At 45.7% G+C, this 25,426-nt stretch overlaps 1 protein-coding gene across 1 annotated transcript; it reads left to right on the top strand.

Moving 5' to 3' along the window:
• Positions 1-3,072: 3,072 nt before the first annotated feature.
• LOC127298953 (uncharacterized) lies at positions 3,073-5,432 on the top strand. Its single transcript, XM_051328821.2, has 2 exons — positions 3,073-3,597; positions 3,915-5,432. Exon 2 carries the CDS (start codon positions 4,510-4,512, stop codon positions 5,350-5,352), a length of 843 nt encoding a protein of 280 aa, XP_051184781.1. The 5' UTR covers positions 3,073-3,597; positions 3,915-4,509; the 3' UTR covers positions 5,353-5,432.
• Positions 5,433-25,426: the final 19,994 nt, after the last annotated feature.

The raw sequence follows: 25,426 nt of genomic DNA, 5'->3' as shown, positions 1-25,426 counted from the left end.
GCACATGTCATGTGATAGGTGGTGCGTAGGTGGTCTATTATCATCGCACGGAGGTTTCACGTCATACTAAAATGCGCCCCATGTAGCTGCTTCACAAATAAAAATCGTTTGAGCACGCTAAAAATGAAAAGATGGTCGCCCTTGGGTCGGATTAGAAATCCGCACCCGGAGTCTTGCTTCCCATCCTAGGGCCCATACACGTGCCAAATATGACCTCGTTTCAGCAAACTATGCCATGCCGAGGTCGTTCCCCACCTCATTTCCCGTAAAATCCATAGAACTCCGGACGTGATAGCCCTTTTTGTGAAGAGTTTTTCAAAATAATTGCCGTATCCCAGTTTTGACAAACGGAATAGTTAATATGACATATAAAATGACGCCCGTGCGGCTCCGTGGGATTTTTTGACTTCTTTCAAATTGCCATCTGGTCAAAACAGGGCCCCCGGGACATGCGGTATCGCCGTACCGGGTGTGCGGGTGCACCCATTCGCGAACAAACTAAACGGACAAAAATTAGCACATATAATGATGCTTCGTAGAACTAAAAACATTTTTTCCGGAATTTCTGGAGCGATGGATAGTTAACCCCTAGTTCAAATCCGGTCAGTTTCCAACTGATTTGGCAGGACACCGTCGGAAGCCGCATGGGTTCCCAAAAAGCTAACGCGTGCACATGCCATGTGATAGATGGTGTGTCGGTGGTCTACTATCATCGCACGGAGGTTTCACGTTATACTAAAATGCGCCCCATGTAGTTGCTTCACAAATAAAAACCGTTTGGGCACGCTAAAAATGAAAAGATGGTCGCCCGTGGGTCGGATTAGAATTCCGCGTCCGGGGTCTTGCTTCCCATCCTAGGGCCCACACACGTGCCAAATATGACCTCATTTCGGCAAACTATGCCATGCCGAGGCCGTTTCCCACCTCATTTCCGATAAAGTCAATCAGATTTAAAATATAGGTACTTGATCTAATGCTCATGATTTTTGGGTAAATTAACTTTGTATGTTCAAAATATGATATGGATGTCATATTTGTATTCCTCTCATTTTTCTGATCAATTTATACATATTATTTGCCAAATTCGCATTTACTGATATTAATTATTCCATATTAAATAAAAAAGACAAAAAATAAAATCATTTAATTGTTTTTTAAATTCTATATTATTATTATTTATATATATCCATTGTTGTTTACTTAAGTAATAGTTTAGAATTCAAAAATATAGAGGTGTGGCATCACGGTCAAAGGGTTAATATGATTGATATGGTAGTATTAACAACAAGGTGTCATTTCTTTCATGGAAGCTCATTCGAAGAGAACCAAGAAGTTAAGCGTGCTAGGGTGGGAGTAGTGTGAGGATGGGTGACCAACTGGGAAGTTTGACTACAAGTGCAATTTGACCTAAGATTAGGTGTACTAAGTGTGATCTTGAAAGATTAACAAGTAAAAAAAGAATAAGAAGGAAATTGGAAAAAAATATTTTTTTTTCAAAAAACATAAGTTGAATATTTTTTCAATTTTTTTTTTTGAAAATTTTGAAATACTATGCCGACGGTAAAACCGTCGGCACAGCAATCTGTGCCGACGGCCAGTTTGTGCCGACGGTGATTGGATAGTCCCCGATCAGAACTATGCCGACGACGCTACGCTGACGGTCACCGTCGGCACAGCCTATGCCGACGGCCTTGCTTGCTGTGCCGACGGCTGGCGGCCGTCGGCAGACTGCAGCTCTCCCGTAGTGGGGGATAATCCATTGAGGATATAAGAGAGCACAATTTGATCCCTAGCGAGCCAAGTTGCATAGTCGGGGTTGGGAATAGTGGTTGGTTCCTTTTCTTTGTTGGCGGGAGCTTCAACCAGCGTCTTCGCTGGGGCAACGTCGGATCCATCATAGAGTCCAACGAGCTGGGCACCGTGGATGGCTAGCAGGATCTGGGCGCGTCAGATCGGGTAATTGGAATGCGTCAGTTTTTCAGAGGGCGGAGCGCCAAGGTTGATCGGACCACTGGTGCTCGATGAGGCCATGATGCCGCGAAGCCGAAGGTGGGAAGGGTGCGTGCGCGACGGTGGTGGTGAGACCTAGCAGCGGCAGCGACAATGGAGTGTGTCTTCTCGACGCTATCAGGTAGACATACCGAAGAGAGGGCTTGATACCATGTCAAAACGACGATGTTTGGGTCTACTCGGATATCCCCAGCCAGTGGCGGACGCAGGAACAAATTGGAGGGTGGGCACACCATAAATTTTTTTTTTTGCACTCTCTCAATTATGATAAAATTTTTCCAAATAATAATATATAAGGCAAATCTATTGTCAACATTGATGTTTTAATACATATGATCAATAAAAAAATACCTGTGCGTTACAACATGTTAAAATATGCCTACAATTTTAGAATCCCCTAATATAGTTTTTAGCACACATAAATCTTAAGTTTCGTACTGACTTCGATGATATACAATTAAAAATATGTTGTTTCAAGTTTGAACTCAACTTTTGTCCATAGTACAACATTACACAAAGCTTTTGCAGATACATCAATAAGAATTAGCAACATCTTATGATCAGCAAGATTGAACATGTCACTCTTCCTAGATTTTCCTTGAACATGCGATACCAAAAGAACATGGAATGGGACCGGCGCGCCTCGTAGAAGTGTGAGCAGTAATCTTGCAATTCAACAAAAACCGATCCAAGATGGTGTTGTGCTCCTCTGTCCTTACAACGATGTACCTATCCAGAAGCAATACGAAGGAGACGATAAATTTGTGCAAGCATAGTGATGTACTTGTGAGAAGATTGAAGTCCAAAATTGAGCGGAAAGAGATTTCCTGGCTGGAACTGCGCTTTAAGCATCACCACAACAGCGAGCTCGCTGCTCCCAGTACCTGTCATGTACCGTGAGGATAGTACCACGTCCAAATCGAAAAAAGTCCACATAACCCCCATAAGTTTTGGGTTAGGGACGCTAACCCCCCCTAACTATTAAGTGGGGCAAATTACCCCCTAACTATACAAAACCGGACAAATTACCCCCTCTGGCTGATAATTGCTGGTTTTGCAGGTGGTTTTGCGCCATGTCATCTGGTTTAGGCCACGCTGGCAACTGGTTGAGCCGCACCGCACCTGAAGCAGGTCAAGCCGCACCTGGCAATCAATGCTCGTCCCGCGCCGTGCGTGACGAGGTGAGATCGCCACCGCCTCCCGACGAGGACGATCGCCATCGCCTCCGTGTCGTGCGGAAAGGAGCAGCGGCGGTTGCTCCCGACGACGCCGACGACGTGACGAGGTGAGATCGCCTCCGCCTCCCGACGACGACGATCGCCACCGCCTCCGTGACGTGCAGAAAGGAGCAGCGGCGGTTGCTCCCGACGACGCCGACGACGTGACGAGGTGAGATCGCCTCCGCCTCCTGACGACGACGATCGCCACCGCAATGCGCCATCGGCGCTCTTCCTTGTCCATCGTCCTCAACCTTCTTCTGACCCCTACATGTACGGCTTCATCTCGGAGACAGCGGCGGAGGAGGACCAGAACGACGGAGGAGGACCATCACGACGGAGGTGGAAGCAGTAATTCGTCGACGAGCAGGTAAGATTCAGTGAAACTGGCGATGCTTCATGACACATCTGTACCCTTCCCATGTCTCAACCTGGTTGTGCTTCATAATCTTGCTGTTTGAACACAATTGGAAGATGTACTACTGGTTGTGTGTTGGATTTTGCAATTTTGGACTGTGTTGGACGATTCTGGTGGAGTAGACATAACGTTGGATTGATTAAAAAAATTAGTTTAGGTGAAATTTGTATTTGGCATTAAAAAGGCTGGCTTTTTTAAGATAATTGCAGTTAAGTTCAGTAACATGTCCAATTTAGTTTTAATTAAAAAAATTGTGGTCTTTTATATAGGATGGACCATCTTGCTGTTCGATTCCATGTTCGTGGTAAATTGGAGTATGATGGGAAGGAGTGGAACTATATTGGTGGAAGGATTGGGCATTCAACAGTGGAAGTTTTAGACCTGTCAATAGAAGTCCTGAAGTTGCATTTGCTTGAATTTTTGGTAATATCTGATGAGGATTTGGAGGATACTACTCTGAGTTGGAGACTGATTGATAATGAAAGAAATTCGAGATGCATGTGCAGGCTTGATGACGACAGTAATGTGAAGAACATGGTTAAGCATGTGACAAGAGTTGCAGCTGGGTTTGTTGAGATATTTGCAGTAAGTCCAGAAAGACACGGATTTGCTAGTTCAGATGAGGAGGAAGAAGCAATGGTAATAGAGGAGAAAGAAGAGCAGCAATGCCAGCATGAGCAACAAGTTGTGACAGAGCATCAAGTTCAGGATGAGGAATAAGTTCTGACACAGCAGCAACTTGAGATAATGCAGATTAAGATGGAGCATGAACACCAAGTGGAGTATGAGCAACAAGAAGGGAGACAAATTGAGCATCTAGATGAGCAATTTCTGTAGGCATTTGTTCCAAATATAGCAAGAAAAATGCCAGTTGTGAGGGCACCATTGCAGGTGCAGGACAAAGGCAAAGAAATTGAAATTGACAGTGCAAATGGAGGAGATGATGCTGAGGACAGATCAGATAGTGACTATGATGATTTGCTCGAAGCAGATAGTGGAGATAGTAGTGCTGATGATGATGAGGCACTATTTTACAGGAAGTATGCAGAAGAACTGAAACAGAGTGTCAGAAGGCAAATGCTTGGAGAGGACAGGGCTAAAGTGAAAGAAGATTTTATTATTCCAGAGAATATTAAAGAAGCAGAAGAAGAGGGTAGTGACTGCTTTGACAGTGATGACAATCTTTCATTTGATGAGGACAGTGATGGAGAAGTGAAAACAAGTAGGACAAAACACAGAGTATATGATCAGACTGCTGAAGTGAAAGAGTTTGAGGTTGGGCAATGCTTCACTGACAGTAGAGAGTTCAAGCAAGCACTTGTCAATTATGGATTAAAAGAGCACCATCATTTGAGATTTACTAAGGATGAGAGGACTAGAGTTCTTGCCAAATGCAGTTGGGTGAGTTGTCCATGGTCCATATACGGCTCACTTGTACCCAGTAGGTCGCAGTGGTTCACTGTCAGGAGGTGGAGGATTCGACGAGGAGGTGCCCGGATTTTCGCCGGCGGCGGGTGGAGGAAGAACGGGGAGGAGGTCAACGCGGCGTGTGGAGTGCGGGCTGGACGCGGCGGGTGGAGTGCGGTGCGGCTCGACCAGGTGCGGTCCGGCTCGTCCAGGTGGCGCAAAACCTGCCAGCGTGGCGCAAAACCACCTGCAAAACCAGCAATTATCAGCCAGGGGGGTAATTTGTCCGGTTTTGTATAGTTAGGGGGGTAATTTGCCCCACTTAATAGTTAGGGGGGGTTAGTGTCCCTAACCCAAAACTTATGGGGGTTATGTGGACTTTTTTCCGTCCAAATCTGCATTTAGCGCCGGCCTGGTGTGGATGGAGCCGGCGGGGGCAGATATGGAGGCCAGACTGGGGGCCAGAGGCGGAGGGGAGAGCTGGGTGGAGGCCGGAGGCTGAGTGAGGCAGCCGCCGGAGCAGATCTAGGTCGGCCGCTCGGGTCGCTCTCTGGACTCTGGAGTCGCTCGGTCATCGACAGACAGGAAACTGGGCCTCTTTCTTACCAAAGACTAGGGGTAACCCAATTTTTTTCCGAAATTCTGGGTGGACCACGGCCCCCCGACCCACCCTCTGCGTACGTGTCAACACCCGGATTTTTAAGTCCAGATGCCTATTATGCCGTACATCGCAATCCCAGGAATAATGTTTTTGCGAGACATAATAGTAAGTAGCATAGAGTCATCATTTATTACAACACATATTGTCTTACAACCATAGATCACATGATCCAATATTACACGAATATATTGTTCAACATCACAAATAGTAGCGGAAGCGAAGTAGTAGTGGACGATCTATTCCACAGGCAACGCTTGACGTTAGAAGACGATCCTAGTTATCGTAGACGTCCTGTTGTCCGTCATCCTGATACTGTTGCTCTCCTTCAAAGTCTGGCATTTGAATAGCCAGGGCAAAGCCATGAGTACTTTTAAAGTACTCGCAAACTAACTCTAAGATAAATACTCATTAAGTGTAAGGGGGTGCTAAGCTCTAGGTTTTATTTGCATAACACCAAGTTTTAGTTTCATAAATCTTTGGTAAAAAAAAAACCTATATCCTGTGCTAGACTAAACTCAAGTGGGAACATTAGTGTCATTCCCACAACTCATTATGGTTCACCACAATGTCACCTTTCAATCCACCATTCATTTCTAGAATCAAAACATTTTAATGATAACGGAGGTAGTATGGCCTTTCCAATCGTCCGTAACCGTGGACACGGCTGTTCGAATAGGTTTAACACTCTGCAGAGGTTGTACTCTTGTGCCACAACTTTTGATTTCATCCGTCGAGGATAACCCCGAATCATCGTAACACAGTACGCGGATCATCAATCGAAACCTTTCACTTATATATGCTACTATGAGCACCTCTCCCCATGAGCTTGGCCTCCCGGTGGAAACCGCAGTTAACCCGGGAACTGCACAGGGCTTGGGCCGTACATTCATCTCATTTCAACATCAAACCACACTTAACGGAGGCAGCCTCAGCGTAACCCCTATGATGTTTGTTCAGAGGGAACCCATACTAAAATACACAAGTTTCTAGTTAAGCCCTACCCATAATCAGGTATTGTGGGGGTACTTGTATAATTGGAAGGGTATCGCATTCAAACTCAATCATCAATTTTATCAAAAATCACCATCTCCTGAAGGTCATATTCACCTTCAAAATCTTTCACTTCAGTTCAATTCACAAATATTTCCATCTAGAGTAGTCAATTTTAGTTCTTAGCAATAGCAACTAGTCATGAGGGGGTGCTATCTAGCTTTATTTGCTTAGGCTAACTTTGATGATCTTGTTCTAATCCAGACTAGTGAATCATAATTCAAAAAGTACTTTGAAATAAAAGCAAGAGCAATGGTAAGTAAAAACATGGGATAGGTAATACATAAAAGTAAAGTGTGAAGGGCCTTTGCTCTTGTAGAGCTAAGCACTTGTTTTCAGCAAGGGTTAGCTTGCCTTGAGCTGGGTAGTTATCGAAGTTCTCTTCTTCTTCCTGAGAGTATCCCTCCTCCTCTTGGTATTCCTCGTTACTAGCGTCTATATACGAATACGAGGTATAAATACTAAACCAAGCTCACATACTATACTAGAAACACTCAAAGAGTTCACACACTAGTCCTATTATCACTCCAACATGGCATGGTGGATTATTTGAGTTGTCGTTATTTGAAAGAAAAATAATTTCCTCTCATTATTCCTATTTCTTAAATTTGGTATGTAGGTCCCTAAAAGAATTCATTTCTTTTCATTACCTCTTATTAAGATTTAATCTCTTCATATAATAATAAGGTATGAAATATAGGTTGACCCAAAGTCAACATTTCATATCTATTATATGTGAGTTCAATTTAATTGAAGTGCTACACTTCACATAGTTTTAAAACTTAACATTTAAATGAATTAAAATCTCTAAGTAATAATTCTCAAGGGTTCATTAGCCTAAGTCATTCCCCCTGGTTATTAGTACTTAGGATCAAAATTTAAATGAGAGGTGACTCTCATATTAGGGTTGAGTTTGAATTCCACTTTAAAATGCTCTAGAAATTACTACATAGTCATTTTATTTGATCTAGTCCATGATCATACAAACAACAGGGCTATGTTATTGCATAATCAATTAGAGTACATCATTTGTGATTTATTAGAATTGGAATTACTTCAAAAACTATTCTGGTTGAATTTTAAATAAAGTTTGAATGTGCAAAAGTCCCTGTATTGTCTTTTTTGTCAAATTAAATCTACAATGAAATTAGAGGTGGGGCCAGTGGCATTGGTTAGATAAATTCATGGGCTTTCCAACGGTATAAGGTTTGCTAGATTTGGTTTGGCAGAAATCAAACTATTCAAATTTTACTAAACATTCAGCAGAGCAAATTTGAATAAAGAATAAACTGGATTTGAATTCCTGGGCTTAGGCGGGAAGAGTTACTGGGCCGAAACGAAATAAAGACCCACTTCGCAGCCCAACACGCATCTGGTGCGCTCGGGCCGCGCTGACATGGTGGGGGCCACCTGTCGGCGCCTCTTTAAACGCCGAAGCGGTACGCGCGTGTTAGGCCGTAGGATTAGACTAGGATCCGACGGCGTGTGAACGTCGTCTTCTTCGACGAGCAGCGGGCTCCCTGGCGGCGAGCCTAGGGGGTCGGAGGGCGTACCAGGCCGGTGCAGGTCTCAGGCAGTAGGCGCGGAGAAGTGGAAGTAGATGGGGAAGCCCTGGGAGCAGCGGCAGCGCTCGGGGAGGCGCCAATCGAAGCAGAGCTTCCGCGGGCTCCGGCGGACCTCAGCTCCCGATTGCTTCTGCTCCGGCGAGGTGGTGCTAAATTGAGGTGGGGAGCTTGTTCAGAGACGGGAGGGGAGCAAGTTGTGTGAAGAAATGGAGCTCAGAGCTCCCCTATTTATAGCGGATGGAGGATGCCGTGGGGTGCTGCGAAGGGGCGTCCATGGCGCGGCGTCTACGGTGGTTGAAAGGGCAAGGCGAGGACGGCAGCGTGTAGGCGTCGTCCTGGCGATGCTCAACGGCTAGCTGGCGCAGAGAAAGTGTGACGGGATTGCTCGAGCTTTTGCAAAGCCTGTCACTGGGCGCGCGGCATCATTTGGTCGAGGACGACGGCGACGGTGCAGGGCAGGCACGGGCGCTCGTCTAGCGTGTAGAGGGCGGGGAGTAGCTGCTCAACGCCGCGGTAGGGATGCAGGGCGAGGACGGTGGCGATCAAGTGGGCGACGTCCTGGCGCTGCCAGTGCGCGCTCACCACGTGCACGGGCGCGTGCTGGCAAGGTTCTGGACACGGGCGTTCCGGCCAAAGTAGAGCCGTGGCGTGGCAGGGGCTTGTACCCTTCGTGTCCTTGTGCTGTGTAGATGCTCTAGGACAAGGGCAAGAGTTGAGATGAGGTCTGGAGGTGGAGATGCCAAAGGTGGCCGGCATGGCCACGGTATGCATTAGACTAGGTTTTCTTTCCCTCTCCTCTCACTTTATTCGACCAGGGCATGCACTAGGGTGAAGCAGGGGTTGTAAGAGAGTGTGATGATCAAGAATTAAAGGGGTTTAGGGAAGAAACCAGTGTGTAAAAGGGTGTGTCTCAAATTGGAAATGATGCCTGCCACCTGTTCGACATAATGGCCGCATGAACTTTTCTTTTGAATTTTGAAATTCTTTTTGGTGAATCTCATTTATATAATAAATGTGAAGTATTGGGGGTGGTGGCACTCAATTTGGAGTTGTTTTGCAAAATGTCAAAAGTGACATAATCTTCTCTTTATTTCAGCATCCCCTCTTGTCACTTTTATTCTGGTCAACCTAGTCAACTCTAGCCATGATGGTCAACATCAAAGTTGCTCACCTTGACATGGTCTTGGATGACATGGCTTTGGTTGACCAAGTTTAGTTCAAGAATTTAGAAAACCAGGGGGGTAAAGAGGTGAAGAAAATATTTTTGGGTCAAGTGACCATTATCATATGTATGTGAGATTTTTGATTTCTTTGCATTTGATTCTTGGTTCAAGGGTGCAATTGTGTTAGTTTATCACATTGAAGTATTTTAGAAGCAAGGGAGCAAGCAATCTTGGCCTTGGTTGAGGATTTGCCAAAATGCATATTGTGTATGTGAGTGAGAAATGAGTTTTTCTCATTTTCTCCTTTTCCCCTCAAATTAGGGTTTAGTGATCTTGCTTAGGGTTCACATAGCAATGTTTAAACATACTAACACTCATCATGGTAATTGCACAAAAGAATATCACTCAAATGCATATATCTATATGTGGTACTATATGCATAGAAAAAGTTTTTGTTAAATGCAAATTTTGGGTTTGGGGAATTTATCTCTCTTGTTTATTATTGTTGAAACTTGGGATGTTACAGTACGCCCATGTCCCCAGGGTTCTCTGAATCTTGTATATGTATGCACTTTGCTATGCTAGCGTACAGCCTGAATGTATAGAACTACCATATAGAGTCCATGCATGGTTCGTCGAAGTGTGAGGGTGCACGGCAAAGTGTCCTAACGGGACCACTAGCAGCGCCGTCTTGCCCGCGCTGCCGTCAAGTGCTTTTATGTGCCGTCTTGGGAAGTAAGGTGCACGGTAAAGGCTTTGCCGTGCATATTCGTCGATGCGCACGGCAAAGATCCGATCGTTGCCATGCGATCTTTGCCGTGTAACAGTGCATGGCAAAGGCTTAGCCGTGCACTTTTTAGGTTTTGCCGTGCACTTCCAGTTACACGGCAAAGCGTCGATTTCCTGTAGTGATGTAGGACACGGTTTACATCGTATGTTTAAGACAAATATCTCCCGACAATTAATTATGCCAAGTGGCTGTAGATGTCACAGATAGAATGCAAGGTTAAAAATGAAGAGTACTTGTCTTGTAAATCAGTTCTCCATTAATTCCACCAGCAAGCAGCAGGATATTACTCTTCACTGTCAATGTGGTAACTTCAGTCTGATAAAAGCCCTCATAGAAATCCCCTGGTGCTTCTGAAGTCAAAGCACAACAGCTATGTATTTTCACACAACAATGTTTTTAAATATACAAGCATCGGTAAGAAAAATGCAAGTTCAAACAAACACTTGAAAGAGAAATTTGTACCACAAATGGTGCAACATGTCTCCGAAAATCAATGACTTCTCGCTTCTCGGAAGTCAATGGTGTAAACCAGCGCATGTGCTGGCATGGTTAGGCTCCAAGGTTGTAGCAAACTCTAGTACTATGTGGCTTGATAGTCCCCCTGATGTTGTACTTGGTCCCTTGTCCGGCAATTTAGCCATGCAAAGTTCATGGAATGGCTGCGTTCCATGTCCCAAAAAAAAGTCAATGGTGATCAATGAATCGTAGAAAAGTATGACATAACATATACATCAATACATCATGCCTTGTCGTTGCCAGAACTACGTTTCTCAACTGCATAAAAGCGATAGATAAACTCCATCCAAGTCGGTTGCAATATCCATGTACGGTAAATCCCTCGCCCCAATTGGCAGACAAAATCCATGAGTCGCAAAATTTCTGTGTCAATCTGAAAGGCAGCTGAGAGGCCACACTGAACTTTCATTAATGAACAAGTAAAAATACTCCCTCCATCTCAGTTTACTAGGCTTTCCCGTATCTCTAGGTCACCAATTTAACCTATATAAATTATATAATGCAAAAATTATATCATTAGAAAATAGAACATCTAAACTTAATTTCTAATGATATAATTTTTATAACATATAACTAATGCTAATTTGATCAAATTTGCGACCTAGGGGTACGCGCACGCCTAATAAACTGTGAGAGAGGGAGTATATATGACTGCAGCCAAGCAGAAAGACAAACCTAAGCAACGAGAGATGAAAGTACCGAGGAAAGACAGGGTGCTATGTCCACATATTTATATCAATGCGAAGGTAGAACTGACAGTAACGCTCCGATTAATCACATGGCGGAGAATAATTACAGGAATAATGAATGGGTTGAAATTACCACCATGCATGAATCCATAATTACAGCACCTCATAACCGTTCTTCCGATTCCAATGATGAGTCAGGTCTTTAGACGAGAAGGAGAACCATTTTTCCAATTCCGATGATGGACCTCGCAACCGTTCTTCCGAATCCGATGATAGGCCCGTGTTGACAGAGACCACTCAACAACATGCACGGAAATCAAACTTGGCCAGCGCCATAGCCGGGGAAGATACAAAATTGATAAATTAATAATACTATGGAAACCTGGCTGATATAGAACTAAGAACGCCGAGATGGGGGAATTCGTAACCTACACTCACTGTCCACCCGAGACTGGGAGTCGGCAGCACAGGCGGAGGAGGAACGGCGGGGTGGGCGGAGGAGGATCCAGGGCACAGCCGTACAAAGCAGAATGAACAATATAATAGATGAACCTTTTTTTTCTCCTACCACGAGATGTGAGATAATTGTTTGAAGCCCGAAACACATAGGCCTGTTAAGCTGTTTTGGGCCCAAGCAATGTGTTGTGGCCTAATACAATGATGGGAGTAGCGGCCCTAAAACAAATGTACCTTTTGAACGAAATCATGGCTTTTTAACGGGATCAATAAAAAAGCTAGTTCGGGACGGTCAGTTTGGTACGGTGAACATATTTGAACCGTTAGATTGCCAAATCGAACAGCCCAAGAATGTCAAATCACTATGGAGAAGCCCTACTAGTTCCATTTTGCTATTATTTAATTTAATTAATAATAGATATAGTAACATGCTGTCCATGGCAATGTCCCTCCACCCAGAAAAAGTAACTTTCAAAAAAAACACCACAATTATGGCTAGGGTAACAAAAAATCCATCACTATTTGTTAGGATTAAAAAAATCACCAGTTTAGCATTAACACCTTACTAAAGATATTGATTTGTCTAAAACAATGTTCATGCGTGTAACTGCTTATGTACTGTTGATGTGCACTTTTCATCGCACATAAATAATGCTTGATGCGTTTAGAGGCTGATAAATCACCCGGATTTGATTAGATTATTTTTCCTATGTGCATTAACACGGTATCTCGAAAAGCCTTGTAAGGTTAGCACAGATCTAACGGATTAGACTACTTTTCCTATACAGACTAACATGGTGGCTCGAAAAGACAATCATGTATCGTATTCCCGGAATTAACTGATTAGACTATTTTTCATATGTGAATTAATGTGGTGGCTCAAAAATAAAGTCATGTGTTATGATTTTACTATATAATATAATATAATATAATAGATATAGGTGGCTACTGTTCAGAACAATGCCCATCCACCCGGAAATAGAAAATTGTAAACAAAACACTATAATTATGGATAAGGTTACATAAAAGCTACCAATACTCATTAGGGTTTTATAAGACCGCCAATTTAGTGTTAGCACCTAACAAAAAATGCAGATTCATCACAGGCACTATTTATGTGTCTTACTGTTTATGTATTGTTGGTGTGCACTATTCACGGCACGTGAATATTGTTTGATTCGCTGAGAGGCCGCTTAATCATCTAGCTTTGATTAGATTACTTCTCCTATGTGGATCAACGTTGTGGCTCGAAAGGACAACCATGTATGGTTAGTGCAGATTTAACATATTAGATTATTTTTCCTATGTGAACTAATCGTAGTGGCTCGAAAAGACAAGCATGTATTATGTTTTTAGTATATAATAGATATAGGTACATATTGTCCACAACAATCTCCATCCACTCCGAAAAGACAGAATTAGAAAAGGCCACAACAAATTATGGCCAGGGTAACAATAAAGGGAAAATCTAACTAAAAGCGCCGCACGGCTCACCCTCCCGTGCGACGGGCTGTGATTAGAAAAAAACGCATCTCCTCTTATAGGGACCGACCGATTGCATCTTATCTCCTCAGTGACCTTATCCTCTCACCAAGTCACCAGTCTCCACCGCACTGTCTCTCCCCTTCCTCTCTCTGAAACCACCACGGAGGCGGCACCAAGCCGGAAAGGGAAGAGAAGAGGCAGCCGCCGCAGAGCACACAACAGCCGGGGAGGCGGCCACCGGCGAGGACGCAGTTGGTGGGGAGGCCGCCGTCGAGGACGCAGCAGCTGGGGAGGCGGCCGCCGGCGAGGACGCAGGAGCGGGGGCAGGCCGCCGTCGAGGATGCAGCAGCCATGGAGGCGGCCGCCGGTGAGGACGCAGCAGCGGGGGAAGGCCACCACCGCCAGAGCACGCGGCACGAGGCACGCCGGCGAGCGCACGGAGGCGGCTTATTCTGGAGGTTCCCGGCCGTTTCTCTCATTACCGCCACCGAGCATGCACACGGGGAGGGGGGTGCCGTCGCCAACGATGGGGCATCGGGAGGCTCCAGCGGTACCTACCGGCAATAGATGGCTGTTTATCTGCCTAATTATTTCAATTGCCAGATTCATTAGGCGTAATTGCCAGTTTAATTCCCTGATCAATTTCGTTCAGTTGCCATATTACCAATTTCCAGATTAATTAGGAGTAGTACTAATCACCCGAATAATTACCAGTAATTACCCGATTAAATACCAGTAATTGTGAGATTTATTAGTGATAATTGACAGGTTAATTATCTCTAGTTGCCATATTAACAATTCCTTTTTTTTATCAAGTTCAAAATTGCCAGATTATTTGGTGCCTTTTTAGCTTGGCTAATTGCCAGAATAGTTGTTCCAGGCACCGTCGTGTCATAGTATTTTGTTGTTTACGAATGACATCAAATACCATGGGGGCTAGGTTTGCATGGATTTTTTTTTTTTTTTGAGAATTGCTAGGTTGCATGGCTAGCATGCAGGATTTTTCAGAGTTGCGCGCGCAGCTTGAATTTTTTTGCATCGCTTTGCATGTCGTGGTTAGTGGGGCGCATTCAGTTGGACCGGGTCAATACACACGATGGACTCAACCGGGAGAGTCACTTTTCGCTATGGAATCCGCCGCACAGATGAGGTACTCGTGCGGCGCCGCCGGGTAGTACTGTCCAACAATAAAATACCACTATTTATTTAGGTTTTAAAAAACCACCAGTTTAGCATTAATACCTAACAAAAAAAACACTAATTCTTCTAAGACATTGTTCATGCATGTTATTGTTTATGTGCTGTTGTTTTGCACTGCTCATCCACACGAACATTGCTGGATGCGAGAGGCTGCTAAATCATCCAACTTTAATACACGTATCTATCTATCTATCAATGGGCGCATGAAAAAACACCCAAGCTCAACCTCTCACTAATGGGATCATTCATGGATTCGCAATGTGGCCATGTAGAGATATGTTGCCATCTTTAGTCGGTCGGCCATTATTGTGAACCCCACACTTTTTTTTGCGTGTTGAAATTTTGAGTATATATCCAATACTAATATGACAATTGTGATTAGTCAAAATATGCACAATGATTGGACCTAAATTTATGTTATTTCAGCATTTGACAAGTCAAGCCTAATGTCGAAATCCTAAAACTAGTATTCTACAGAATATATATTCACTAGTGGAAAAACGCTCATCAATACCGGTTCCAGAGAGGCTTTGGCACCGGTTAAGCAACCGGTATAAAACATCCGGCACAAAAGCTCCCCCCCCCCCAAAGGAGGGCGCAGGGCTAGGGAGCTTTGGTACCGGTTTGTAATACGGACCGGTACCAAAGGTTGTCTGCCGCGGCAGAGAAAATGCAGAAATCTCTGCCGCGGCAGAGAATTCAGGGTTTAGGGTTTTAGGAGGGGTTTAGGGGTATCAGACCGTTTCATATCGCATCGATACGCCTGCTACGCGTTTGGGTTTAGGTAGTACATCAAGATAAAGGTGATGCATATCAACTTGGTGCATATAATATAACACATGTAATTGCATAAGATCGCAAACTAAGTAGTATGCATGAAGATCGATCTTCATGCATATATAGTGGTCCTCTCCGAGGCATACTATCTATTACATGTAGCATAGTGGTACTCTCCGAGTAAAACTATATGTTACATGTACATCTTCATTCATAGTGGAACTCTCCGAATGGCGGTATGACGTCCCGAAGGAAAAATCCCGCCAATTCATCGCCAATTGCTTTGAAGCGTTCCTCGATTGAGATCCTGTCCCGCTTTCTTGCCAACTATAAAAGAATGAGATACAAATGAATACATGAGCTATGTGTGTGTGTATATATATCAAATCACAAATAAACAATTGTTTTCGTACCTCTTTATTTCTTTGATTATTCGTTCTCTCGCTGACAATTCTCTGGATGTACTCGCAAACGTAGTATCCACATAGATTAGTCCCCTCTGGTTGTTGCGGGCATTTCTGTACAAGAATATAATTCAATCAAACAATAATCAAGTATGATAAATGTGTGTGGACCTAGGTAGTACTACTTACTTTGTTCGCACGCCATATCAGCTTCGGTTTCCATTCATGGGACCGATCTTCCTTGATGAACATTTCCCATACACTGTCCGACAAAAGAAAATGCATAAAAGAGTTATCAATTAGTTGATATTAGGAAATTACCGAAAAGACCGATAAGAATTAAAATTACTTTTTGAGCATAAAAAAACACGTCTTGTATAGTATGGCCTCTTTGCTTTGTGAGTCAAAGACTTCAACCTCTCCTTCATACATTTTAATGACGATAAGAATAAAGTGGAACCTGCGCACGGTTAAATAAGCAGTGTCATATATATAAGTCATCAGTTAAATTTTGAACTTCTCGTGAGCAAAATAGAATGTGTTATAAGACAGTAACACTCACTTGAAGTTGTAAGGCCAAAGTATTATCCTTTTGTCACGTTGTCGCTTCAAAAACCTTAGCAAAGTCTCCGGTGTATCCCTGTTATAGATGGGATCCTCTATGGTTTTTTCATGCATTGTATCCGGGTCAATGAACCCAATGTGCTTGATTTCATCCCTTTTGCATTCGAGCATCTTCGATCTGCATAATATAGCGCACAAAAGATTATAATTTGCAGACAATGAACGAGCTGAGCTAAAGACTTCTCAAATTACATAAATAAATCACTTACAGACAATAGCAACTGATGATTGATTTGTCGAGGGCCCGGAGATTGTATACCTGAAAGAGTTCGCCGAAGTCAACGCTCACAGAGTATTCTTGGAAGTAGTGCTCTTCCTTAACTCGCACCATGATAGTCTCGATCCCTTTCTCTGTGGCATTACTATACCACGCATGCAAATTACGCATACTTGTTGGTAGCTTCCTGAGATTCTCGACCAAATCTTTCCCTTGAACAAATTTATATTCTACTTCAGCGAAGGGGTAATCGGTGTATTGTCGAGAACTTTGAACGGCCTTCTCGTCAAACACCATGAGAGGGGGGACCGATTGAACGGGTTGTTCTCCGAGCTGGTGCACTTGTTGTTTCCCTTTTTTCGCTGTGACACCCGATTGATTGCGTTTTTTCGCCTCCACCATCTCGTCATACGACCTTTCAATAGAACGCCTATAGTCAGATGGCGGCGATGGTACAGGGTCATATAGATTCTCAACGGTACGCACAACTTTCACTGGATCTAGTGTCTTCTCAAAAGGTATCTCTGGCGCTTTCTTAGCAAAAAAAGATTTCAGCTGGGACTGACATCTTTGCTCATTTTCCTCGATACTCATTTCCCAAGGTAACTTCTCCATAGGCGGCAGTGGTTTCTCCATTCTAGATCTCTTCCTAGGCGGAGTACCGTTCCGCTTAAAGGACGATGTCTTACGCGGAGGATCTCGAGATGGTGGACTCACGATGGGGTCTCTCTCAGGTAGGTGTGGACTTTGCTGCTCCTGTGGACTGCTACCAGGAGGAGTCGATGGCCTTTGCTGCTCATGTGGACCGCTACCAAGAGGAGTCGGTGGCCTTTCCTGCTCATGTGGACCGCTACGAGGAGTCGGTGGCCTTTGCAAAAGGACGATGTATTTCTTCGGCCATAGGGTGAAACCGTGCTTGACATCGACAATTGTCCTCTCATCGTCACGTCTAGGAAAATCAAGCTCCACTGTTTCAAAACCCGGAACAACTTCATCCACCCCGACACGAACACAGCCAGGTGGAATGGGCATATGATGGTGCATTGCTCCATCTTCATTTGGGTAAACATAGCCGACCGCCACCTTAACAGACGCGGTCCTGAATAACATATATAGCTCGCAATCTGTCTTCTCCGTCACATAATCCACGGGGTAGCTTCCTCCACATCCGTCAAGATGTGTGGAACCCACACTGCTTCTTTGCTGAGATGGGGCGGCATCGGCTTGAGGATCCTGTAGAAACATCGGCTGATCAGGTGCCCTCTGATTTCTCTCAAGCGCCTCCACCCTATTTAACAATTCCGCTACAATGTCCGCCTCCTTCTTCTTCTTTCGCAAACGGCATCTATAAGTGTCAGCGCTGTCCGGCCACGCTTCCTTCATTGTGAGACCTGGGCGAGCTCGTACCCGTCCAACGTGTTCAGGATTCCCCAGAGTGAGTGTCAGCTCGTCATTCTCTCTATCGGGAATGTACTCTCCCTTTCTGACCTTTTCAATTGCATCTACAAGCTTCGGTACGATTGCCTTAATTTTTTCCTTCCATTTTCCCTGCGCAATGATCAGCCCTGTCTTTGGGTCCAACCCTGCCCCATGCGCGAACAACCAGAACTTGGACCGTTCGGGCCAGTCCCATGTCTGTGGAGTGATTCCTGCATCCATCAGTTTATTTTCAAACGCTGTCCACTTCGGAATGGCAGTCTTGTAGCCACCTGACCCCAAATGATGCCAAAGTTTCTTCTTTGAAGCATTTTTCGTATTTGTGACCGATCGGGACACAAAAGTAGACGATTGATTATACCTCTTAAATGCGGGCCAGTGATCTTTTATCTTCACTAGATTATCATCGAATACTGGATCTTCATTCTTATATTTGTCCCATAAATTTTTCTTCCAGGTCTGGAATTGTATGGCCATCTTCTTCCATGTCCATTCCTTGACTTTATTCTTCTGGCCTTCCGTCATGTCTTCCGGTAGGCTGAATCGTGTCAGTAGACTGTCCCAAAGAAAAAATTTCATCGCGTCGTTGACATAACTAGCTTCAGTCCCCGCTTTCTTCAGCTTATGCCACTCTTGAATGCTGATCGGTACATGGTCCCTAACAAGAACTCCGGCTTGATTTGTAAATTTGCGGCAGTGCTCTTTGGGATGCTCCGGTTCACCATTAGCCTTAAATGCCATGAGGGCTAACCTGCCCTCGCCATTTAGCACTTTCGTCTTGCCTCGTTTTGTTTTAACAGACTTGCTCGATGATCCAGAAGGCTAAAAGAAAAAATTATTCGTTAATAAGTGCAATACAAATAAATGAATGCATCTACGGATGAACATAGACTTGATACATAAATATACACCTCGCCGGAGTTTGTTATGGACACTTCGTTGTCTCTTCTAATTTGTTCAGACTCAAATCTCTCGCCGAAATCGTACAGAAAGTCTTCGAACTCATTGTCATCTCCATCGGGTTCCGTACCACGGGCACTCTCATAGATCAATTTCTGCACCGCTTCTTCCCCCTCCTCATCTCGGACGAAGGTGCCGTCCTCCATACCTCAATGTCACTACAAAATTAAGAAAGCAATTATTTCATTCATCATATCATGATCACAACAGATTGAAATGAAGAAAGCAATAACCCTAACCCTAACACTCGGCACTCCTCCTCTCGCTCTTCTCTCTTTTTCTCAACCCTAACCCTAACACTCGGCGCTCCTCCTCTCGCTCTTCTCTCTATGTCGCGGCGGCACCGCCACGGACTCGGCACCGCTACGGACTCGGCGCTCCTCCTCGATGTCGCGGCGCCACGGCCACGACCACGGACTCGGTGGGTGAGCACGCGTGGCGGTTCGCCGGGAGGAGGCCGCGTGGGCGAGGGGGAGGGTGTAGGAGGGCTGATCACCACTACGACGATGAATACTAATCCGTCTTATATATTCTACTCCGCGCCCCCCCGGAGCAGGACCTGGCCCGCATCGTGTCCAGGCACGGCAACCTGCCAGCTTCCCTCACCGCCGTGCTCCGCTTGTCGAACCTGCAGTCACGGGCGTAGGCCGTGCGGCTCGTCAGGGCGCTCGCGGACGTGGCCGTGCCGGGGCGTCCAATGTCTGCCAGGCCGCCGACCGCGCCCTCGCCGTCGCCGCCAGGGGGCGCTCGCGCTGAGCTGTGCCGTCCTGCTCCTCGCCTCCGAAACCGCGCCCGCGCGCACCGCTGCGGGCATTTCGTCGAACAGGTGGTGCGCGGACGCGGTTGAGAGGGCGCCGGCACGCACCATCGCTCGCAGACGCGCGCGCTCCGCCGTTGCTGCAGCGTAGGCGGCGGTTGGAGCCCAGGGAGGCGTGCGCGGCGAGGGGAAGGAGAAAGGGGAGGGATGGCGACGGCGTCCGGCGTGGAGAGGGAGGGATGCTTACCCTGCCGGCGCGGGGAGCTGCTGCTGCGCGCGGACGACGGCGACGGCGATGGCGTGGTGCAGCGTGGCAACGACGACGGGCGGCGGCGACGGCGTGGTGTGCGTGCGGCGACGACGAGGACGACGGACAGTGGCGACGGCGTGGGCACACGGAGCTCTCTCTGTGCGTCGCGCGGCTGTCTGTTTGTGATTTGGGGATTTCCCCGTCGTGCGCGCCTAAGGGAACACAGGGGAGGGACCTTTGGTACCGGTTGGTACAGCCAACCAGTACGAAAGATACCAACCGGTACGAATCGTACCGGTTGGTGGTACCAACCGGTGCCAAAGGGTTTTTTTTGTTTTTGTTTTTCTTTTGCTGTTTTCTTTTCTTTTGCTGTTTCTTTTGTTTTTCTTTTGCTGTTTCTTTTTATTTTCTTTTTCTTTTCTGTTTCTTTTGTTTTCTTTTTCTTTTCTTTTCTGTTTCTTTTCTTTTCTATTTCTTTTCTATTTCTTTTCTATTTCTTTTCTATTTATTTTTTTCTATTTCTTTTTCTATTTCTGTTTGTTTTCTTTTCTATTTCTTTTCTATATCTTTTTTCTATTTCTTTTCTATTTCTTTTCTATATCTTTTCTATTTCTTTTTCTATATCTTTTCTATTTCTTTTCTTTACTCCCGCCACGACGCCGTCCGTGCGGGAAAGTTTCCCGCCCCGACGTCGCGCGGGAAAATTTCCCGCCACAACGCCGCGCCTGGGAGAAAAAAGGCGGGAAAGAAAGGGCGGGAATAAATTTTTATTACGATTGAACTCGAATTAAAAGTACATAGCTCAACTGAAAATTAAGATACATGGCCAGATTCGATTGTTGGAGTCATTCAGTCATACTCGTGCCTAGCCCTATAGTAGTCGCCACGGTAGTCGTCGTAGTCGCCGTCATCATCGTCGCTGGCATCGGGTTCGCGGTAGTCGAACCTCGGCAGGTGAGCACGCGTGGGCTGGGACTGAGGGTAGCGCAGGCGGGGGCCACGGTAGGCCATGACGCCCTGGAGAGTCCGGTCGCGCCACCACAGCCGACGGCCGGCCTCGTTGAAGTTCGAACGAGACGGGCCGTCCTCCTCGTGCCTGGCAAGCGCACTCTCATGCCGATTGATGAGGAAGCTTTCCCAAGTCGGGATGCCACTAGGGATTCCTCCGCTGCTCTGGCGTGAGCTCAAAGTAGTAGTGGTTCGTGATGGCCATCTCGCGCGCCACACCTAGAGGGACAGGGGGGACCGGTACGCCTCTGACGCTCAGCAACCAGCCGGTCGGGACGCGGTAGCCCGGCGGGCAGGGGTAGTTCGAGGCGCAAAGCGCCTCCGCCTCCCGGGGGGTTAGAGATACGATGGAAGCCATGGGAGAGAATGATGAGGTTTGCAGCTATGAGTCTAGATGTGATATGTAAATGGAGGCCAAGCCTACATATATATAGTGAAAAAAATGGCGGGATGACGGAGGCGGGAAGACAGAGGCGGGAACCGGTGGAAAGCGCGGGAAGAAAATGGGCGGGAACGCAATGGCGCGGGAAACTTAACCCTAACCCTAACCTTTAGTACCGGCTGGTGGGTGCAACCGGTACTAAAGGTGGTTTTTCTGTCATGTAACAAAACTGTCGGTGGGATAAGGACGCGTGGGTAACCTTTCGTACCGGCTGGTGGGTACAACCGGTACTAAAGGTGGTTTTTCTGTCATGTAACAAAACTGTCGGTGCGATAAGGATGCGTGGGGGACCTTTAGTACTGGTTGGTGGGTGCAACCGGTACTAAAGCTGTCGGCAGGATAAGGACGCCCTGCTCGATGAGATAAAGCATGTAGCGCACGACGCCGTGTCGGAGGAACAAGACAAAGCAGAAGCGGCGCCGTGCCTATAAAAGGAACACCGATACGCCTTGGCAAGCAGATCAACAAGCAGGTAGGGAGAGTTTCATCCCCATGGATGGAGGAAAGGGTTGGGAAATATCCCGTGGCGGAACTTCTCGAAAATGCCCTTGGTGCACACGCCCTATGGCATCTTCGGAAGTTCCGCCTCGGAAAAATTTCCCTGCAAGCCTGTGAAAGACTCCATCTCCTCTAATAATGTCGGGGAAAGGGTTGGGAAATCTCCCGTGGCGGAACTTCTCGAATATGCCCTTGGTGCACATGCCCTATGGCATATTCGAAAGTTCCGCCTCGGAAAATTTTCCCTGCAAGCCCGTGAAAGCCAACCATCTCCATTGTTAATATCTTACATACAGTAACATCATTACACAAAAGTGATTTCCATGTTGAGATACACAAGTTATGATCCCTATCTAGCTAATCTTCTGAGTTTTCTTCGTGTGTTTCCCTTTCTTCTGACTGCGACGCAACCATGGATAATCTTCATTATTTAAGATGATGCTTGGGGCAGTTTTTACCTTGAAGGGTGGAATATCATCAAACTTATTATAATCTTCTGACATGTCTGTCTTGTCCTCTACTCCCACGATGTTTCTTTTTCCTGAAAGAACTATGTGCCGCTTTGGCTCATCGTTTGATGTGTCCTCTTGCCTTTCTTTTCTTTTCTTCGGTTTGCTAGACATGTCCTTCACATAAAAAACCTGAGCCACTTCACTGGCTAGGACGAATGGTTCGGTGTCGTACCCTACATTCTTGAGATCCATTGTAGTCATTCCGTACTGCGGGTCTACCTGTACCCCGTCTTTCAGGTTGAACCATTTGCACCGGAACAAAGGGACCTTGAAATTAGGTCCATAGTCAAGTTCCCATATCTCCTCTATGTACCCATAATATGCGACCTTGTTCCCATTGTCATCTTCTGCATCAACGCGGACACCACTGTTTTGGTTGGTGCTCTTTTTATCTTGGGCGAACGTGTAAAATGTATTTCCATTAATCTCGTACCCTTGAAAAATCGATATAGTCGAAGATAGTTGCTTGGCCAACAAGTATAGCTGCTCGTCATCAGTAACATTCATGAGACGTGTTTGCAACCAACTGCCGAAAGTCTTCATGTGTTCTCCATCAATCCAATCTTCACGTTGCTCCGGGTATTTAGAGCGTAAGATATCCTTGTGTTCCTCTTTGTACGGAGCCACCAAGATGGGATTATGTACAACTGTGTAGTGTGCTTGAGTGAAAGAATGTCCGTCCATACACGTTGTTGCTTTCTTTCCTAGCGTGCCTTTTCCACGCAGTCTCCCCTCATAGCGCGATTCAGGAACACCGATCGGCTTAAGGTTAGGAATAAAGTCAACACAAAACTCAATGACCTCCTCTGTTCCATAGCCCTTGAAGATGCTTCCTTGTGGCCTAGCACGGTTATGAACGTACTTCTTTAAGACTCCCATGAATCTCTCAAAGGGGAACATGTTGTGTAAAAATACAGGACCGAGAACACCAATCTCTTCGACCAGGCGAACTAGGAGATGTGTCATAATATTGAAGAAGGATGGTGGGAACACCAACTCGAAGCTGACTAGACATTGCACCACATCCTTCTGTAAATTTTGTAGAGTAAGTGGATTGATCACCTTCTGAGAAATTGCATTGAGGAACGCACATAGCTTCACAATGGGTACTCGAACATTTTCCGGCAGAAGCCCCCTCAATGCAACCGGAAGTAATTGTGTCATAATCACGTGGCAGTCATGAGACTTTAGGTTTTGAAACTTTTTCTCTGGCATGTTTATTTTTCCCTTTATATTCGACGAGAAGCCAGACGGGACCTTGATGCTACTCAGGACTTCAAAAAAGATCTCCTTCTCCTCTTTGGTAAGAGCGTAGCTGGCAGGACCTTGATACTTCTCTGGATACAGGTTGTTTCCTTCGTGGATACTTTGCTGGTCCTGCCGTGCATCCGGTGTATCTTTTGTCTTCCCATACACGCCCAAGAAGTTTAGCAGGTTCACGCAAAGATTTTTCGTCACGTGCATCACGTCGATTGCAGAGTGAACCTCTAAGAATTTCCAGTAGGGTAGCTCCCAAAATATCGACTTCTTCTTCCACATGGATACATGTCCGTCAACATCATGCGGAACAGATTGTCCGCCAGGACCCTTTCCAAAGATCACTTTTAAATCCTTGACCATATCATATATAACTTCCCCAGTAGGGCGGGTAGGCTTCGTTCGGTTATCTGCCTCACCTCCAAAATGCTTTACTCTCTTTCTTACGTGATGTTGTTTTGGAAGAAATCGACGATGCCCTAGGTACACATTCTTGTTTCCCAAATATATACTATCAGTCTCACCTAAACAGTGTGTGCATGCATTGTATCCCTTGCTTGACTGCCCTGAAATGTTACGAAGAGCAGGCCAATCATTGATGGTTACAAACAACAACGCTCGTAGGTTAAATTCCTTTTGTTCGTGGTCATCCCACACAGGTACACCTTCTTCACGCCACAACTCTAAAAGTTCTTCAACCAATGGCCTAAGGTACACATCAATGTCGTTGCCGGGTTGCCTCGGGCCCTGGATGAGCACTTGCATCATAATGAACTTCCGCTTCATGCACAACCAAGGAGGAAGGTTATAGATACATAGAGTCACTGGCCAGGTGCTATGACTGGAGCTCTGTTCCCCGAAAGGATTAAAGCCATCTGTACTTAGACCAAATCTTAAGTTCCTTGCGTCATCTGAAAATGACTTGAACTCTCTGTCGATTTTTCTCCACTACGACCCGTCAGCGGGGTGTCTCAGCATCACATCTTTCTTACGGTCCTCTTTGTGCCATCGCAACTGAAAGGATCGTATGCCGCACCTAGAGGGGGGGGGGGTGAATAGGTGCTAACCAATTTTTAGTTCTTTTTCAATTTAGGCTTGACACAAAGGTAAATTCTCTAGATATGCAACTAAGTGAATTTACCTATATGACAAGGTTAACAACTAAGCAAGATATAGGTACGCAATATATATGAGATAGAATAGGATAGAGGTAACCGAGAGTGGAGCACGCGGAGACACGGAGATGATTCCCGTAGTTCCCTTCCTTTGCAAGAAGGTACGTCTACGTTTGAAGGAGTGTGGTTGCTACGAAAGCCAAACCAACAGACACGAAGGCTTCACTCAGATCTCCTGTGAGCAACGCCACGAAGGCCTAGCCCACTTCCACTAAGGGATTTCCTCGAGGCGGAAACCGGGCCTTTACAAAGTTCTTGGGGCACACATCCACAACCAAATTGGAGTCTCCCAAATCTGTAACAACACAACAATCAACAACAATACATCAACACAAAACAACTAGGGATCCAAAGAGGAACACTAGCAAGAGGACCCTCAAACAAATGAGGGGGAAATGTAAATCGCTTCGGTGAGGATGTAGATCGGTGTCTTCTCCTTCGAATCTCCAAAGATCAGGAGCTTTGGTTGGGGGAGGAAGGA

The sequence above is a fragment of the Lolium perenne genome, chromosome 5 (assembly GCF_019359855.2).
Source record: "Lolium perenne isolate Kyuss_39 chromosome 5, Kyuss_2.0, whole genome shotgun sequence".
Lineage (NCBI taxonomy): Eukaryota > Viridiplantae > Streptophyta > Magnoliopsida > Poales > Poaceae > Lolium > Lolium perenne.
Note: the sequence above shows the minus strand (reverse complement) of the source record. Positions and strands in the feature narration are given on the sequence as shown.

Excerpts from the sequence above, each read along its gene's own strand:
- LOC127298953 (XM_051328821.2), top strand. The coding sequence starts at position 4,510 with ATGCCAGTTGTGAGGGCACCATTGCAGGTGCAGGACAAAGGCAAAGAA.